Source organism: Lepidothrix coronata, unplaced genomic scaffold, assembly GCF_001604755.1.
Source record: "Lepidothrix coronata isolate B3197 unplaced genomic scaffold, Lepidothrix_coronata-1.0 Scaffold23, whole genome shotgun sequence".
NCBI lineage: Eukaryota > Metazoa > Chordata > Aves > Passeriformes > Pipridae > Lepidothrix > Lepidothrix coronata.
In genome coordinates, this window is record NW_016690203.1 from 1,642,243 (window position 1) to 1,661,599 (window position 19,357).

The 19,357-nt window shown below is 38.1% G+C and overlaps 1 protein-coding gene across 5 annotated transcripts in view; it reads right to left on the bottom strand.

The window, feature by feature from the left end:
• LOC108494298 overlaps window positions 1-19,357 on the bottom strand; it is a 192,121-nt gene that overhangs the window by 91,531 nt on the left and 81,233 nt on the right. For all 5 annotated transcript variants that reach the window (XR_001873808.1, XM_017808657.1, XM_017808656.1 and 2 more), the window contains 3 exons: window positions 16,478-16,639; window positions 8,082-8,164; window positions 4,146-4,285 (listed from right to left, as the gene is read on the bottom strand). Coding sequence is in view for 4 of the 5 variants with exons in the window: in XM_017808657.1 (XP_017664146.1) it covers window positions 4,146-4,285; window positions 8,082-8,164; window positions 16,478-16,639 (385 nt within the window). In the remaining variant the exon portion in view is untranslated. The remainder of the gene's footprint in view (window positions 1-4,145; window positions 4,286-8,081; window positions 8,165-16,477; window positions 16,640-19,357) is intronic.

Sequence of the window (19,357 nt, forward strand, 5' to 3'; positions counted from 1 at the left end):
TGTTACATATTTGAATAAAAGGTTGCATTTATAGGTAGCCACAGATTTTTTTTTTATTATTTTAATGAAATCTTTAGAAGAGCTCAAGGGATAATCCAGGGAAATTTTTCAAATAGGCAACACTAATTTTGAACAAATTTTAAACACTCAGACAAGGTTTTTCCTCTAACGTAGGATCCATCACCCTCCTAACTCGGTGTAAATTCAATCTGTTCTATTTGTATGACATAAACAACAAGCCGTTTCACAGGAATGAGGCAAACCATATGTGAAGGTGTTTTAGAAAGCACAACAGGGAATACACCAAGCAAAGAAGCATCTGCATTTATTTCAGTGTCAAATCACATGTGTATTATAAAGGGAAAGTTTATTGTCTCTATATAGAAAACAATTTTACTATATTGTGCACTTTACATTTAACGCTTCGTGCCCCTCAGTGTCCTCCTCAATTTGAGGAAAAAAAAAAAAATCAGCAGGTAAACATCATAGAGTCTACAGGTGTAGAGGCAGGGTTGTAAAGAGGTCTTCAGCTTTGTCCACCCTACCCAGGCTGCCATATGCTGACAAGAGCCTATTTCGTTTTCACCCTCTGCTTGCTACCTCTGCAACTGAGCTACTATAGGCAACACACAGCAATGCAGCATGGGGCAATGGGTATTCCCTCAAAAGAGGCAGTGCCCTACCATAAACTAGTTTTATAGAAGCTGGCCAGAGTCAGCTTAACACATTTGGAGTTCAGGAGAAAATATTTCAAAGCAGCATTTAGCCTAGGTATGAGCTACAGGCACGTTGTTAAAAAGCTAATTGCACAGAGACAAAGGATGATCGTGACTTTTATAATAGTGTGAAATATTAACCCTTAAGAGCTGTGTTTGATGATAAGTATTTGACAACTGAACCTGCTAGTTCATTATTTATATATAAACTCAAGCCTGAAGATTCCTGAAGTCACAGAAAGTGTTTATGTCTTTATGTTTTTTTGTATTAAGATAGAGAAAGGTTTTTGAAATCTGGGAGTTTTTTGAGTTTTTTCCCCTCTCCTCTAAAACTATGCATAAAAAGCACTGTTAAAGTGCTGAAGTGTCGAAATTATTTCTCAGATCTGTATTTTTATGCATCTTCAGGAAATCTGGCTTTATAGTGACAAATAGCCTTGAAGAACATTTTTTCCTCAAATTTTGCTTGTTTCAGGGAACAGAAGAACAGAACTAGAGAGCTTCTGACAGTAGGTTTTGAGCTGCAAGGGTCAAAATTCCTTCAAATATTCCTCCTTCTCTCTCAAGGTTACAGATCTCACCTGTCTTATTTAGACAATAGCCACTAAAAACATTCATATTCTGCTGCAGATTACACAAGCTGTTAGTTCCAGGAACACAAAAATCAGAGAAGAGAGGTTCAGCGATGCTGGGTTGCGAGGCAAGGTCCTGAAGCCAGCTCTCCAGGAAGGTCTGCAAAGCACTCAGTGACCATTTAGCATCTACCAGGCTGTGACTGCCCCTGACCACCTAAACAGCATGGATCTCCCCGAGTCTTTTGGACTCAACCCCCTCATCTCCAGCTCACCAGACCTAAGCAAAAGCCTGATGCTTTTAATAAGGTTGTATGGGGGCACAGTGGGAAAGTCACTCATGTAGGCTGCGAGACGCAACCTGAAGGCTGTGGGCTTCTGCAGCCAAAAAGCTCTTTTTATTACATATGTGTATAACGCCCGCTGTAAGGAGGTTTGACTATGGCCTACGGATGTGAGACACCACTGTCAAATTAATGTGAATGAAAAAGGACAAGCATGCTGTAGCAACAGAAACAAAAAAGCACAACAATTATCAGAAAAATATTTGTGATCACAAAAGAATATCTTGCTCGTACTTGCCAATCTCCCCTTTGGCAAGCCCTTCAAGAAAAGAGTATATTAGAGAAAGGAAAGAGAGAAAAAAATTACAGGGAGAGGCAGGGAGAGAATGGGGGGAAAGAGAGAGACTGAGATAGAGTGGATACTTTTAAATTGTCACAGTACAACACTAGCTTTTAATTAATACAGAGTATGTACAACTTTAAAGACTGTTGGTTGTGCAGTATTTTATGATAAATACATTTTATGGGATTTTGTTTTTAAAGAGGATTTTGTAAAATAACCTAGCCCAATAAATGATTTACCAGCTGCAATAAAAGATCAAGGAAATTGCTCAGATTGCATCTTGGAGCATCTAAAACTCTGAAGTTTATGGAGATCTAAGCTGCCCCCAGATCTACAGTGCTATTAAAAATTTTTGTAGTAGCTAATTATCTTCCATTGCATTTTTTAAAAGGTAGCAATCATAGAAGAAAGGAAGGTCTGGAAACAGACAAAGAGGAGTTGATGCCCTTTGATGGAGAAAGTAGGAGAGAAGGAAAGGAGGAGACAGACAGCAGTAAGTAACAATTGAAACATCATGCTGGTACAGTAACAAATGGAACTAACAACTCATAAGGTATCAGATTCTGCTTAAATCACTCAGGGAAACTGAATTAACTCTAAGTTTGAAAAATATATTTTAGGGACACATACTATATGTAATATCTATATTATTTGACCAAGAGAGGAGTAATTTTTTTGCTATTTTTTTTCTTTCTGATAAAGATGATGACCACAAGTGAAGCAGAAAGTGAAGAAATTCCCTCTAAGTTCTGCTTTGTTCTAAACTTATGGGACTTTAACATAATACATAAGTAAATAAAGCAAGAACCTGTCCTTATTTCAAACAGGATGATGGATATAGTAAATATAATGGCACAGTGAAATAACAAAATACTAGCCTAAGGTAGGAGAGGCAGCCCAGTCACCCTGATGCATTGCTTGTAGCCTTTGTTTTGTAGCAGGAAGATAAGGTTCGTGCCCTGTAACTTACTGTGCTCAGACATACCTATGCATCCTCAGGGAACCCGAGCAAAGTCAGTGTCCCTGCAGGCACAGGGGTCCAAGGAGAGATGGGCTTCCTAACAAAGGACAAAGAAAAGAAATAGAAAAGAAAATGGAAGAAAGGACAGCCATTTTTGATTAGTCCCCACATCAGCCGGTGAGGTGCACACCAACTTGGACAAATATCTGTTCCCTCTGCTCCTCTGGATACCTTGTGCAGTCACAAAGGACACGGACTTCAAAGCCTGGGGCCAGGCTGCTCTAGGGACAGCTACTAGAAACCAGCACGTGCTCCAGGAGTGCTCCAGTGCTGAAGGAAGTAGAGACTTGGGGCCCTTTTTCAACACTTTCAAGCTGAACAACTTTGAAAAGAATAAAGTATCAATGCTGCTAACTTCAAATGTCCACAGAATCACAGTATGGTTGGGGTTAGGAGGGATTTTAAAAGCCATCTACTTCCAAACCCTCGGTCATGAGCAAGGACACCTTCCACCAGACCAGGTTGTCCACGGCCCCGTCCAACCTGGCCTTGAACACTTCCAGGAATAGGGCATATACAATTAAATGTTACAATTAAATGTTAGAAAGAGAGAAAGTGAAGTTCCCTGGTACTGAAAGCGAGCACCTTGGGATAGATAATTGATGATAATTTGGTTAATTTAATTTGAAAATTAAGGTAGGTAAAATGAAGCACTGGGAGCTGGTAAGGATATTTGGATGAGCAATGCTACCCTAAAATCTATTCTTCTATTATGGCAAGGATGGGGGAGTCCTCAGTTGTCAAAAATAACCATAATCAATTTAGCAGAATTATGACAGCCCAATTGTATGAGTGCATGTTATTTTTCCAGCTGATTGCTGTCACCTCCAATACTCAGGGCTAACCACCTCTAGGGTTGAGTTCAGATTTCTATAGTGAAAATGCACTTTGTGTCTGTAAGGTCTTCACCAAACTTTCTGCCAACTTTTAAGGCACCAAATGAGTGTGGCAAATGAGAGCAGGGAACAACAGGACAAGTGATATTGAAGGCTGCTTGGCTTGCCCATGAGATAAACCTGCCTCATGTTTTGATAGGGAAGTAATTTAAAACTAAATTTTCACAGACATCCACTCTTTTGTGATGTTAGTTTACTGGCTGCTGTATTTGAAATCCTAGGGGCTGATTTGCATAAGACCATAGGTGCCAGGGTTGTTTTGAGGGCTGGGTTTTGAATATTCAAAGCACAATATGGAGCTGAGATCACTTACCACACAGAAAAAGTATACTTCTCTAACTCTTCCAAGTAAAAATTGCTCCCTACAGATGTTTTCTCTTCTTCTTGGCTTCCATTGTTCTCAGGACCTGATCTTTCTTCATGATGTTGGTCAGGTGGATTATTCCAGTTGATCTTTAAATGAAAAGAAAAAACAAGTTAGAATAGTAAGGCAATTAGCACAGCCGTTCCTCCCAGGACAGGCCTTCCAGCCCTGTCACCAGCTTTGTTGCTATCCTCAGGACACCTTCAAGGACCTTCACAACCTTCTTAACTGGTAGGACCCAGAGCTGCACACAGAGTATTGTTTCCTGAATGGATTTATTTTCCTATAAGGCTGTGGTTTGACAAACCCTCTCAAGGAGGTGTAAGCTCATGCTGACACCAGCAGTCATCCAGTCTCCCTCTACCTGCCTGCTTTTTCCTGTGTTGCATACCACACACTGTCAGCACAAAAATTTAGATATCCCCAGAGTAAGCCACACAGAGGGAACTAATCTGGGAATGGAATTAATGTTGTTTGGCTTCATTCTTTTTCTTTTATTTAACTGGGTTAGCTCTCAGCTGGACCCATTCTGATCCAGGCCACCCTGCACTGGTGCCTGCACAAAGCAGGAGAGGGACAGTACTATATCTTTCAGTGCTCATACCAGTTTATTCTCATTTAAACTACTCGTTGAGCTACAAAGGAGAGAATCCTGATCTCTGCTTATCTCTGGAACAATATTTTTGCATGCACAGGGTCTGATTGCTGGCATTGCTTCTCTGAAGTGACCATCAGATGCCCTGGACGCTTGGTGTTATCACCCCTGGACAGAGAGACAAACATCATTTCCACCAAGAGACACAAAGAGGTCCTAACTTATCAGACAGACATCTGCAGGAGATTTCAATGATACTATCTGCTAATACCTTCCCAGGCACAATACTAAGCTCTGTAAAGGGTTTGCTAACATTTAGTGAACCAGCCCAGAGAAAACAAAGGGCTGGAAATTAAAATATGTTATGTTCAAACTAGTAACAGAACTCCCTTTTTGGTCTTCCTGTTAGACAGGGAGATGGAAAGTATACTATTTAGAGGTAACCCCAAAGACAAATTTTGATTCTACATCCCTTGATGCCAACTTTACAGAGCAAGTGGTTGAAATTCTCTAGTCAGTACTAGAAGATAACCTAGATGATTTAAGTTCCTATTTGACTTTCATATTTATGAAGTTTACTCTGTAGTAACACGAAGTTTACTCTGTAGATCCCAAAAAAACTCAGAGTTCCCAGGGAGCAAAGCACTGACATAAGATGTAGTCACACACTTTACACTTTGCTAATCATGAAAACAACAAAGTTTTTTTTCTTTTTAAACTCTGTAAACCATTTTGCTCTCAAAGGTAAATTTGTATTCTGAAGCTTGGATTACATTGACCTCATCCACATTTTGAATTTCACAGACATAAGAGACAGAAGTTCATATTCATACCTACAAAATGCACATACCTACATACTCTTATCTGTAAATATGATATAATCAACTTATTCTCAGTGGTCATTGGAAAAGCTGCCACAAGCAATGGAATATATTGTCAGAAAGAGGTTCTACGTAAACATGAATAGTTAAGGTAGAGTAGAAGTGCTTAAACCTGTTTTCAAATACTAAGACCAGGCAGACACAGATTTTACCCAGACACAAAACTGCCCAACTTAATTTCCTAGAAGAAGTCAAGGTTTCAGAGCAGGTAGTGTGTGCAGGCTACCTTGCTTGCTGACATTGCCTCCATGAAACTATCCCTGTGCAAAGTAGATATAAAGACATTATTTAAGACATAAATCCTAAAGGTGTTAAAGAGTATTAAGAGCTAATTTCTCTGACTGTGTTTGATCTTGACTAATGTACAAAACCAGAAATTCAGTCATCTGCATGAGGATGGGATTATAATCAGAGAATATATTTTGTTTCTCTCAGAAGTCACTGACTGTGAGCATCCTCTCCTTTATTGCTAGCATTCAATATCTTGAATCCATTCAATAGTGTGTACACTCATTACAACAAAAACTAAGTGCTAATGCCCGTGAGAGACTATTTGCAACTTCTTAGCATAGATGAATTTGGGGGTAAAAAGTTGAGGTCAGACTTAAAGATCTTTTTGTTTGTTTTTGTTATTAAAAAAATAAATTTTAAAAATATGTTTACAAGAGGAAAAGGGACTGCTAAGGAGAATAAAACACTACAGAAATTTCTGTCTTATTCCTTAAGTCTGCTCTTTACATTAGTTTTTCATCGTTTCCTAAATATGACTGTTACATAAAAATATTTTACAGGATGGTATCCAGAGATACAAGTAGGTCCAAATGATATAAATCAGGCCAAATGCCTAGATCTTGAACATGCTAAACAGGCTCTCTCCAAACATTAGGGTTCATTCATGCCATGAAAAAGGAGGGGTTCTTACAACCTTTGAAAGGATATTTCACATACTCACATTTCTTTTGTGCAGAAGCATTCTCGTAAGAGGCTCAGTTCAGAAATCTATACAAACATGTCAATAACTGTAAGCTAGTCAGTCATTTCACTGAGTCCAGAGGGACTAGACAGTGCTGAATTCCCCGTGGGTTTACACACCTCAGTGAAACCAGATCACTTTAATTTGGCTTCGAGAGCCACCCAAAACTGAAGTTCCTATGAGAACGTGGCACTTTGTTCAAAGATATCATGTTTTTTATGCAATTGTAGGAAATTAATTTCACTCTGCCACTCCCATGGGTTGGGTTACTTTGCCCACTACATCGATTCCAAAAGTCCTCAAATCATCCTTCCTATAGATATAAGGCCACACACACATGTGCATGCACACATCCGTCTGCAGTTATGTTTATATATAACTCTGTTTTCTCCAAGTTATCCTTAACTTCCTGAAAAAATAAATCACTTAATAATTTATCCATTTAAAATGGAGGGAACTTCCAGTTGGCCAATCTATTTTTACTCAGAGAAGTAGATCATCACATTACAAAAGTTGCAATAATAATTCCCAGCCACTGAGTGTTTGTGCCACAGCACATGTACAGGTATAAACACATAGTACACAAGTTTGTGAGTACTCCGAGTACTGTGATGATTTTCTTCCATGCACAATTAAAAGCATTAAAAATGTTTCAGAGTATATCTAGAGCAGGGTAAGACAAATTACCAGAATGATTAATTTGAATATTCAGGTTTGCAGTTATAGTTCTCTGCAACCATGCTGATTTAAGGACGGAAGTGGAGCAACACTTACAGAGAAAAATTGCAACCTTCATTGGAAAATACCTAATTTAATAATATAATGCAGGTAGAAGCAATTCTCAGGAATACAGAGTTTTCTTTGTGTCTTAGTCATCAGGATTTACAGTAAATCTGAAAGTTTCAGTAGCATTGCACCCAGAAAGTGTTGTCATGATGCAGATATGATTTTATGGAAACTTGTACTGATGACACAATATTTGTTCACAAATTAATTATGTCCTTGACCAAGATACTACAAATATTATACTAAAAGTATCTAATGGTAGGGATCTTCTGCACAAGTACATGAGAACTTGAAGGTTATAGATGCATTTCTTGTTTAAACATTACTGAAATAATACCATCCTGCAGCACAGACTTGATTAAGCTGCTGATATTTGATTACCATTAGGATGGTCTTTCCCTACTACTCCTTTGAAGTTTCTTTGCTGGAGAGATTAGCTCCCTATAGATACATGCAGGAGACAGCAATACACCTGGCCATGTGAAGCCTTTTTGTGGCCATAAAAAAATTCACAGGGGTAGATTAAAGAAACACAACTACAAAAACAACAAGCAAGCCCACAAATCATTCTCAAATGGCACAGGTAGAAGATCCAATGGCTTCTCTGCACACATTAAGGGAGACAATGATGTCCATATCAAGATCTGTACCTTGTGATGTCCTCCTTGGACTTCCTTTGGCCAAAACAAGTCACAGTTCTCATCTGCACTGCCATGGCAATCTTGGTAATCCTCTGCAAGAAAAGAAAAAAAAACAAACCACAAAACATAAATTATTTTTTGTATTGGTGCATAAGATAAAGCTCTGAAAAGGAAGGAGCTGGGTTTTGGTCCTCCTCCCAACAAGATTCTGTCTGACTTCATGCAGATCATTTTTCTTTCTCCATCCTAGTTATAAATAGGTGGTTATTTCTCTACTACCTTCCAGAAATGTTAGTATGATAAATACAGAGAAGACTTCAGATACTGTGTTCCTGGAAATAAAAATTGTATAGATACAAAACAGGGGGAAAATAGAAATAAAGAAATAATAGACACAAGAAGAATGACATGGAAGGGTATTTTAAACACCCCAGAAAGTGTTCTTCAGAAGAGAGAAAGAAGTTAATTTTCTTGTATGGACATGGTTGTGGATCAAGAACAAGACAGAGGCATAAAAAGCATTCGAATAAACATTGCTTAGAAAACACAAGTCGTGTGTTCATTAAGCTCCTGAAAAGCAGTGACCTGTGGAATGAACAAAAATGTAATTCCACATTTCAGGAAATAGTGGTGTGGCAGAAATAAAGGTCTGTATTAGACACTTTTTAATGTATTGCATATGGAGGCTAATCCAAAAATATACTTAGTTATTATTTCCTTTTTTTTTTTTAAGTGATTTCCAATCCCACTCAGTAAAAGACAATCAAGTGTATCTAAAATCACAGTACAGGCAGGATCAGCTCTTAGGTGTTACAATTGTTGGTATAGGCATATACAATAAACACATATACAATGTCACAGTTGGATATCTTTCTTAGTTTCTACATATATGTACACATACGTGTAGGTGTATGTTGTATATGTTGAACATTCGTAGTAAACGAGGCATTTGCAGGTATTTGCACCATCTGGGGTGAAAGAGGAGGTCTACTGAAATCACTGAAACAGCATAAAATACAGCTGCTGGAAATGTCACATGTATGCACACATGCCGTATAATCAGTTCAAATTGTCTCTACATATTCCATATGTGTGATCCATGTATGAACCCATAAACACATATTAAAATATAAATATACCTTTGTAAAGATGGTTACTGTGGTTTCCTTTGTTCAATATTTTTTTTTCCTTTGGCACACAGAACTGGGTTTCCAAACAGCCCTGATGAAATAATGAATACTTTAACAATGTTTTTGGAGTCAAATGAATAAAGCAGTAATTATCTTGGCCAAAAAAATGGGACACTAAAAAGAATAAAGAAAACAATAATATTCTACATTTAAGAAATGGGTGGGAGAAGAAACGCAAGTCTGTTATTTAATCATGACATGCTCTTTTTATATTTTATTTGTAAGGCTCTCAATGCTCTTTTCTTTCTATACCAGTGAGCTCATTATTTTAATTCCTCATAGATTTTTCTGAACAATTTTTGCTAAGTAAAAACACGATGTAATTCTTCAATGCCTGTAACAGTAAGAAGCTGCTCAAATTAAAGATCAATAAAAAGTACAGAAAAAATCTTTATGAAAATAAATAAATAAAAGAGAAGATGGGAAATGCTTGCAATTAGGATGAAAAATCTAAAAAGAAATTAAATTTAGTTGTAATACATTTCCCATTCTTTTCTTCATGAAAATTACTACTGAAGTGGGTTTTTTTCTGTAATTTAAATATTAAGCTGCCAGATGTGTGTCTCATGCTTGAAGAGTTGAAGCTTTGCATTATTTAGCATATTAAGATTCACAGAATTTAAAAAAGGGCTCCTTTATTGCCTGGAGGTTCTAATTAAGTAAACCTTAGCCTGGTACATTTAAAACTTGCAATACAAGAGATTTTGCTTCTTTTTTTTTTTTCTCTGTAGCCAAGTCTCATCAATATAATAAATATGGAAAATGCTTAAGATGATATAATTTTTCTTTGGCTTGAGGAATTAAACCTATCTATTATTTTAAGAAGTTTTTAATAGAGGCCAGCAATCAGAAGGACATTTAAAGACTCCAGTCTACTTTTTAATCATAGGATTGCTCTTAGTTGGGAGGGGGAAATGTGTCATAAAACTGAGCCTTGTAGAAATTGTTTCTTCCACATACACAAAAGAAAGCAGTTCTGAGAGAGAAACAAGAATCACACAGTTCTTTATTATTAAATTGCATTTTACTTTTTTATAACTTTTTATAATTGACCACAGAAAACTAATAAAGCATTAACTAGCTGGTTAATCAGCAATTTGTTCATTGAAAAAGTTGAGACTACTGCATCAGAAACTGTAATAGCATAGAAATTCCTGACATACAATACTCATAAATCATACCTTAAATACAGTTATTTTTGCCATTTTAGAAAATGTCAAAGGTGTCAACTTTGTCCAGATATAACACTTAGCAGCGACTATTTTAATAAATTGACTCAAAATACATTTTGTTCCCTAACGGGGGAACATAATACAATTCATGATAAAAATGAACAATTTGAAGAGGAGAAAATAACACCAAGAAAGAATGATCAAAGACAGGTATCATAGCTATGATAAAGGTACAGTGGCCGGTGTAGACCTCTGTTAATAGGTTTCTTTGGAAGTCAAGAAACATACGCACAAGAGCAGGAAAATATGATTGCACCAGGGCCTGGAAACAACAATAAAATTCTTAATCCAAAGCTCTATATCTGTATCAGGTAAGTCCGGCAGAATAGTTTAAATGTCTTTCATTTTTATAAGAGAAATAGGAAAAAATGGGTGGCATTTTTTGTCACCACTGTGGAATGGGCATGGATTTGTAAAAGCATGGTGAGATGAAATTTATTTCCAGACTTTTACAATAATGAGAGAAGTCATTTCTGGGTGATATTAAGTCCCAATCAAATAGTTTAGATGTCACACAGATCATACCTAATATGAGATACAAAGAAAGGGTTAACTGCATTAAGTCCCTGAGTTCAGAGGGGCCTGGTTTTTAAAACAGAATAAGATGATGTTGGAATAGAAAAATGTTGGTGCTACTCTGTTACCTCTCTCAGCATCAGCCTTCTCTGGGCAATAGCTGAGCATAGTAGCATGACCTTTAAAATTAGAGGGTGTCTTACTGCTTCTTAACCCTTGTAGAATAAAACAAAACCTTTTTTTATCCTCTGCATTCAGTCTGGAAGTTATCATCTTTGGCTATGTCTTCACAACAAGTACAGGTGCAACCTGTAGAATGAAAACAACAGTTCGGAGGACACCCCTTAACAGTGGGGACCCTGCTGTGTGTTGCAGACTTCATGTCAGGCTAGTTTTAGTTTGGTCCTGGGACCTGATGGCTCTGATACACACACCTAAAGCACATATGGTTGATCAGCTTCACCCTAAAGGTGGCCAGTGCTTGTCCTCTGAGATCTCTCTGCAGTGAACAAGAGACTGAAAACTGGGGCAGGGCATTCACTTCAAAAGTGCCCTAAATACCTAAACGTTAATGTAAACACATCCTTTCTGAATGGGCATTAAAGAGGGGTAGGAAACAGATTCTCTATGATGTAAAACTTTCAGAGGCTGTATATGGGGCTGATACTGTGAAATTTTTATATATTGGGTGGGGGGAGAGAAGGGGAGGGGAGAGTCTAAAAGATTTTTTTTTTTTAATATGGACAAAAAGAAATAACACAGCTAGGAAATTACAGTAATTTGATGGAAACTACTTCTGACTTATATGGAGGCAAAGTAGAGAAGGGAAGTCACTCCTGATGCATGCAACCTCTCTTTAATAGAGAAGGGAAGTCACTCCTGATGCATGCAACCTCTCTTTAAATCAGTGGGAAAGGGTTTTAGAGTAGTGTGATCCAGGAGCGGGGCAGCAGACAAAGAAATCACCAGCTTGGTTAAGTTACTGTAGGGACAGAAAATAATATGAAGAACCTATCTGGACTTCCTCCCTAGTAATAGCCCAGCCTGTGAGAAATAAAAAAGCATGGTAAGAGTTGGAAAATAGAAGAGTTTGGATTGTGTGGATGACACAACTGTAAGTGGGAACTGGATTCGATCCCACTTGAAAGAATCAATCCAATCCTTTATGCAGTCCTGCTCAGAGAAAGAAAAGACAAGCAGAGAAAGAGAAGGTTCACCCGTTGAGGCTCTGCCTCTGAGGCTCTTTCTGTAATAAAAATGAGGGGTAAGCAATCGTCATTTTAAAACATCACTTTGTTCCCTTTAAAGTGGCACCCATGAAGTATTACCAGTGAGAACAACTTCAAGTTTTTTGGTTTAGGTAACTATTTTTGCATCTGCATATGACTGTTGGGTAGAAGCATGCAGCATCTCAGAAGGAAAGAACCTCATTGCAGTATAATGAGAAGTATTACAATGAAGATTCATTGGTTTGCATGAAATTGTTTCAGAAGTGGCTATAAGCATAAATATAACACTCTCAACAAAACTATTGGTCACTTATATAAGTACATTTTAACACTTTACATTAATGTAAAGCCTTCTCTCCAAATGCAATGATAAAATTAGAATGGAGCTGTGTCTGTGTTTGGTATTTTGATCTGGAGGTGACATCTTAATAAGTTTTGAATAAAGTTCTGAGTACTATCTGCTAGAGTACTAAGCCTCTTGGTTAGCCTGATGCCATCTTTGCTTAGATGTTATTCTGAAGCTTTGTCCAGACAGAAATGCCTTTTGATGTCACAAAAGGACACAATTAACTTCCCAACGTTTTTCCACAGATGCAGAAAGGGTGTTGAATTAGAGATCTTGAATATGAACAATATTTAACATCTGTTTTCAATAGAAAGTTTATTGTAGAAGACAGACATTGAGCAAAAGAATCCTTCTGAGCTAGAAGATCTGAAAATCAGGAGCTAAAACTTTGTCCTGGGTATGCCCTAGAAAGGTGATAAACCAGAGGGTTGAAGGAATCACAGAAGTGTTGTCAAGCCCCCAAAATGAGAAGAATACTAGCTGACTAACAATATTTATGAGAAATATTTCACGTGTTTCCAGAGGGTTTACTTGTGGTACATGCACAAATGGAGGCTTTGAAAAAAGAAATTAGACTTCATATGAGAGAAGGGCCAGGGAGCAGCTGCTGGGATGAGCATTGGTGGGGACAAAAATGCAGGCACTGTTGAAGCACCAAATTAAATATCAGGTACAGTATAAATCCTAGTTTACATGTCATTCGGCAGAAATTATCTGGGGATTTCAAATGAAAGGTTTTTCTCCTTCCTAGTTCTGAGTGAAGATAATGAGTTTAGTGGTTTCATTACTGACAGTGTTCCATCACAGAAAATCTGTGCTTTAGTGATGTGCCTTTTGAAACAAGTTTTTCATTAAATTAACAGGTAACAGATTTATCAAGTACCAGAATCTGTTTTTTTTTAAATCCTCCATCAAGTATAGTATTATCTCTTAGGATATACTGAGTCAGATCCTCTGGCAATACAAAATAATGCCTTTTGAATCCAACCTTCCATTGACAAAAGTTGTGATAATTCAGTACCTTTCTGTGATGGTTTCACTCTAGGCCTTCCTGGAGACCAGCTTGTAACCAGGAAGGAACTAGGAAGGTGACCACGGAAGTATTCCATGCTATTCCTTTACGTAACTTGGGGTATAAATAAAGCCAGCAGGAGGGACCTCGCTCTCTCTTCCTTTCCGGCGAGGTTCGAGAACAGTGGGTCCCTGTCTCGGTCTGGCTTATCTGGAGCTGAGACCTACAGTGACTGCTGTTATCTGCCATGTGTGAGGGGAGAGTGCTGGGCCGTGTCCAGCCATCCTGCTTGTTCAAAGGGAAGTGGTGAGATTTTGCTAATTTACCTTCAGTTGGCTGGTTGACTTCTTTGGTCTTTGCCCCTTTTTGTCCTTTTCCCTTCTCCCTCCCCCTCTCCCCTTTTTGGGGAGCTGTTCGGGATTTCTGGAGTTGTGGTCTATAGTATTCTCGTTGTATATATCTGTCTCATATGTAAAATATATATATATTTTTGCTATAGCTTTGGCTGCTTAAGTCATTTTTTTTTTCCTCTTCCCTCTCTGGGAAGCAGGTCCTTGTTGTTGAGTTTCAGGGACTTGGCGGGAAGCCAGCTCGAAACTTGCACACTTTCAAAATCAGTCCACTTCTGCAACTGCCTTGTTTCAGGATATTTGTAAGAGACCCTCTTAAATTCAAAATATGGGTTCTAAAATGCTGTGTTTGGCATTGGATCGCTGCCAAACTCCACAGAAGTAATTTGAATAAAAATTCAATATGGTAGTTTTAGATCTAGATAAACACTGGTGATGGGGGTAGGGGGAAGAGGGGACAAGGAATAGCTGTTCACCTGCACAGCTAATAATTGGGTTCTGAGACACACTCTAAAGGTGGAAACATCCAAATGTTGCAAGGAAAAGAAGTTTGAAAAAAAATTAAAAGCACCCAAAGGCAAATGTCAAACACCATTAAACATTATTTTAAAACTCTTTGGTTCTTGCAGGTTACTTATGTTTTAAATATTGTGAGTATTCTAAGCTGCTTTGCACAACTAAAGTTTGGCAAATGAACTAAATAAATTTCAAAGCAGATTCTACTAATGTAGAATTTGAAAAAAAATTCTAAGTTAGGGCTGTGATTATATTCTTAGAAGGACCAACATCTAGAAATACGTGTTAAGTGCTGGTCTTAACTAGGACATGAATGAGAACCCTTGAAACACTGGAAGTTTTTATTACTTTTTTCTGTAATGTGCTTAACCTTTTGTCACCAACATTATTTAACAAAAACTGACACCAGCTCTGTATTCTACTTCTTATGCATTTGTGATAGTCAACATCAATATTCAGCACTTATGAATCCTAACTTAGCAATGCCATACTAGCTCCTAACTCTATTTGTGCCCACCTAACATGAAATATTCAGCAAACACACCTATAATAGCAGATGCATAGTCCTAAACTTCTTGGGCAGTCAACAGAGAAGGAGAACTCCAAAGAAATTATTTTTTAGTGATGTTTCATGGGCTACTGTAAAAGGAAAGTGGCACATCAATTGGCTTCAAAATGACATGCATCCAAAATTCTACAACATCATCTCTGGGATCCCACAGACTTGAAGACAACTACAAGCTGCTGTTTACACAGATAAGAGGTAGCTATCTCTTACCTAATATTTCTCAGCTCAGTGTCTAACCATTATAGCTTCCTGTTATAGAAGGAGAGTCGCTCTCTCTCTTCAAAAGACAGGAATAATTTATTTTCACTTGCGTTTTCATCTCTACACACTGGCCAAGGGAGTGAGAATCGCCCTTTCCTAAAATGAAAGCTGACCCTTGCATTGTTCATGATGGTTGAGAGAGTGATGAGTGCGGATCTCAGGTCAGCTCCTGATGCCCTCTCCACTCTCTCAGCTACTCGATCTGCCTATTCATCCTAAACATCTGTGCTGTGACCAGGAGGGCTGGCTGGCACCTGGGGGACATGCATGGGTGTGAGAGCAAAAGGGAGCATGGGCATTGGCACTTTCTGTGCCTGCACTGCCATTTTTCTATTGTAGGACTGAGAGCACAATACACTACCCAGGTCATAAAGTGGCAGTGGTTGTCTATATTCTTGGTACCTTGGTATCAACATCCCTGCCCCGTATTAAGTCTGCCTCTGGCCATCATGGTGGTATCTGAGTTTAGGACAGGACCTAGGGGTTATATTACTCAATTCTCAGACAAATACTTTTTACCTGGGATTTTAAAACAAACAAACAAACAAACAAACAAACAAACAAACAAACAAACAAACAAACTAAATCCACCCAAAAAAACCCCAATGAAAACAAATAAACAAATGAACAAAACCAAGAAAAAACTCCGCAGTAGCAACTTGCAAGGCTTCGCCTTCAAAAGAAACCCCACATTCGAGCAGCAAATGTTACCTGATACAAATACAGACAGGCACTTTTACGCAATTTAGCTTTGCACAATTAACAAAGGATATTGCTATTAAAGTGCTGCAGGAAGAAAAAGTACTTCCCAAGCATCTAACAGCAACATGTTGTGATCCATGGATATAAATGACCAAATAAAATGGAAGGATGTAAAAATGTCACGGAAACACCAGTCGTAATCTAATGTTGTCAGTGCACTGCACACACACCTTGTAATTACTAACACATTTGGCCTACCAACACTTTTTAGACAGGGGAGCCCACCATTTCTGTACCTTTTTGCCTAAGCTGCTTTTGATCCCTCACAATTGATTTAAACTCTTCCATCTCTTCCTTTGCCCAGAGAATTAATGATGACATGATATCACAGGGCTAGGGGGAAGGCAAATGGGGGTATTTACACACATGCCAAGCAGATCTATTTGCAAACTTTCAGTAAATTAATGCAATAAAAGTCCTAACCTGCTGGAAGCATTTTAAGCTCTTCTCTTTTCCTCCCAGCTTCTTCTGACACACACACTTCTCCTCCTTTTGCTGCATTAAACTGTTTTTCCACTTCCTTTACAACAGTGGGAATACTTCCCTTATGGGTGTCAGGATCTTTTGGGGAGGTCAGAGGTTGCCCTGCAGAGGAAATGACAAGCTGTGAAATGTAAAAGAACAATTCCTTCCACATGTTTCCTTGCTCCAGGAGCAGTAAGGGGTTGTCAGCTAGCATCAGGACGGGATGGACCAGGCCTTTGTCTTAGCAGTCCTGTCAAAACTAATTTACAATTAAAGACCTGTGTAACTGTTTAAAGCTTTACAACTCTGGCGAGTTTCAAGGACTGCTGAAGCCAAGTGGTACAAACCAACTTTATTATTAACAAGCATGCAGACAAACAGAATGAAGACAGACAGAAAAATGCTGTAAATTGTAAGTAAGCAGAAAAACTGTACACCTGAAGATTATCTTTCTATATGATATTTATTTCTGTTATAAGCTCATAGTTAGGGAACTAAAAAAATTTCCATGGTTCTAACTTTTCCTCTGGTTGTTGCATAGGCTGCAGGAGCCACATGCACTGCTGTTAGAGAGCAAACCTTTTAAGGGGAGGGAAAAATAAAGTGCGGGGGGAAAATGGGCTAATTGTCCATTGGAAAAAAAAAAAAAAAAGAGAAAAAATAATCTTTAAAACCATTCTCAAACAGCTGAGTTTCTGACATCCCAAAGTATAGTAGAACGGGGGGGGGGTGCGGGGGGGGGTGGGGGGACGGACACAAGCAGACATTCCGGAAAGAAAATTTTAGACATAAAAAATCTGCATGTGGGTGTTTCGTCCAAAGACAGCCGAGGTAGTGAGAGTCTTTCTATGTGACAAATCTTCTGCCTTGTAAACACTCTTTTTAGGTCTTGATTGCACATCAGTATATGCTGGTACAGTGCTGACCATAACTTCAGGACTTCAAATTGGCCAATATTAAAGTGGTGTGAGTAAGTCAACTGGAATGAAAAATGTTTTTCTTTGGCTCTGAACACTACAGAGGATAAACCTGTTTCCCACCCATGTGTTTTATGTGATCACAATTTCAGATGGGCACAAGTAGGTGTTTGCATGTCAAGTCAGAACAACAGCACAGACAGAAGAGCAAGCATTTGGAAGAATGTTCCCAACAAGTGCAGAGTAACACTTCCCAAATCAGCCCAAGTCTGACCCAAAAGTGTTTGAGCTGGAGAACTAATACATAAGTGCTGTCTAGCTACTTTTCTGAAGATGAAAGAGCTGCCACTTCCAAAAAAGTCTGAGTTTAGCTGACATTTTGCACATGTGAATCCCCTTTTCTATGGACACTAAACTCAAAAGGGATCTTGCTGTAGATTTCACTGTGAGAAAGAGTGTTTTCTTGATGAATTTGTATATTTAATGTTTTATATGAAGATTCACACTTTTGAAGTTTTCATGCATTTAGAAGCCCATGTTACTTAGATCTAGGTCTCTGAAGGCAACATTTCTGTTAGTTGCATCAAATTTTCCTACCTAAGCTGCTTCTATTAGAGTTGTTACCACCTTCCCCACAACAGCTAATGAATTCCACACAGAAATCCTCATTTATTCATTGACAGAGACTGTTGATCCCTTAATGGGCAACAGATGAACAACAGAAGATTTTCTTAAGAAAAGCAAAGGATGAAGGTAGTGTAAGCAGAAGCTGTCTTCTACCATGAGCCTCTTATGGAATACCACTTCAAAAGAATGGAAAGAAGATATGGTTTGGACTTAGAGACACACTAGATCTGATAATGTACATCTGTGATCTACAAAGGAGGTAGAATGGGAGTTATTATGTTGCATTCCCATACATTGTACTCTGGAGGAGAGAGCCTGTGCAGCAAGGAAGACCCATACAAAGCCCAACAGAGAGCTGTGGTTTAGAAGAATAACATAGCCTGGAGTTAGTTAATGGAAATAATATGAAGGTTCTCTCTTAAACTTCTAAAACTAAGACAAACTTGAAGTGAAGGTTAAAACACCATCTCCTAACCTGCTCTATTTTGCAGCACCACATATGGTATTGATATATAAGATTGCTCACTATTTAGACTACTGCAGTAGAGTGAGTTACAGAGCACTCGTCTTCATTTAGACTGTTCTTGCTTTCTCTGGTTTGTGTCTCAACCTTAATGTCACTTTAACAGAGCCTTCCCCCCCTCTGCTTTTGGTGGTTTAACAGATATAATACTGTATTTATAGGGCATATCAATGTGAGACAGCTTGCCACAGATCATAAACACATTTTTCTGTGGGAAATGTTGAAGTTGTGATTTTCAACACGTGATCTCCAGTTCTCTAAGGTTTGTTCCTTTAATTGTAAATAGCCAGAAAGTCATCAAGCTAGCGTTTAATAAACTTTTAATTTGAAATGGATTACCACATGTTGTGTTTGTTTACCCATTATTAAATCTCTTAGCAACATATCACCAGCAGAAACAGCATACTGTAGCACTCCATAGATACATTAAAAAACAAACCCATGGGGGATATTGGCAGCTAATAATATCTTTAAAGAAGGCTCCATGAAAAATAAATACATATAAACAATATCAAAAATTACTCCTAGAAATTTTTTTTAGTGCAAATCTGTTTGGCAGGGAAATTGCAGATCTTCCATGATCACCGTATCAGCAAATTTCAAAAGTCTGCATGCAAAATAAGACATACACTAATGCTCTTTCTCAGTTCTTCAAAATATATATTTCTTGACTTTTCAAATTGTGTATCATGAGTTTTTCCAAGTATTTCCAGGAAGTGTGACCTATTTATATGCTTCCCCTATGTGCATTTCCAAATGTGTATGAAGACA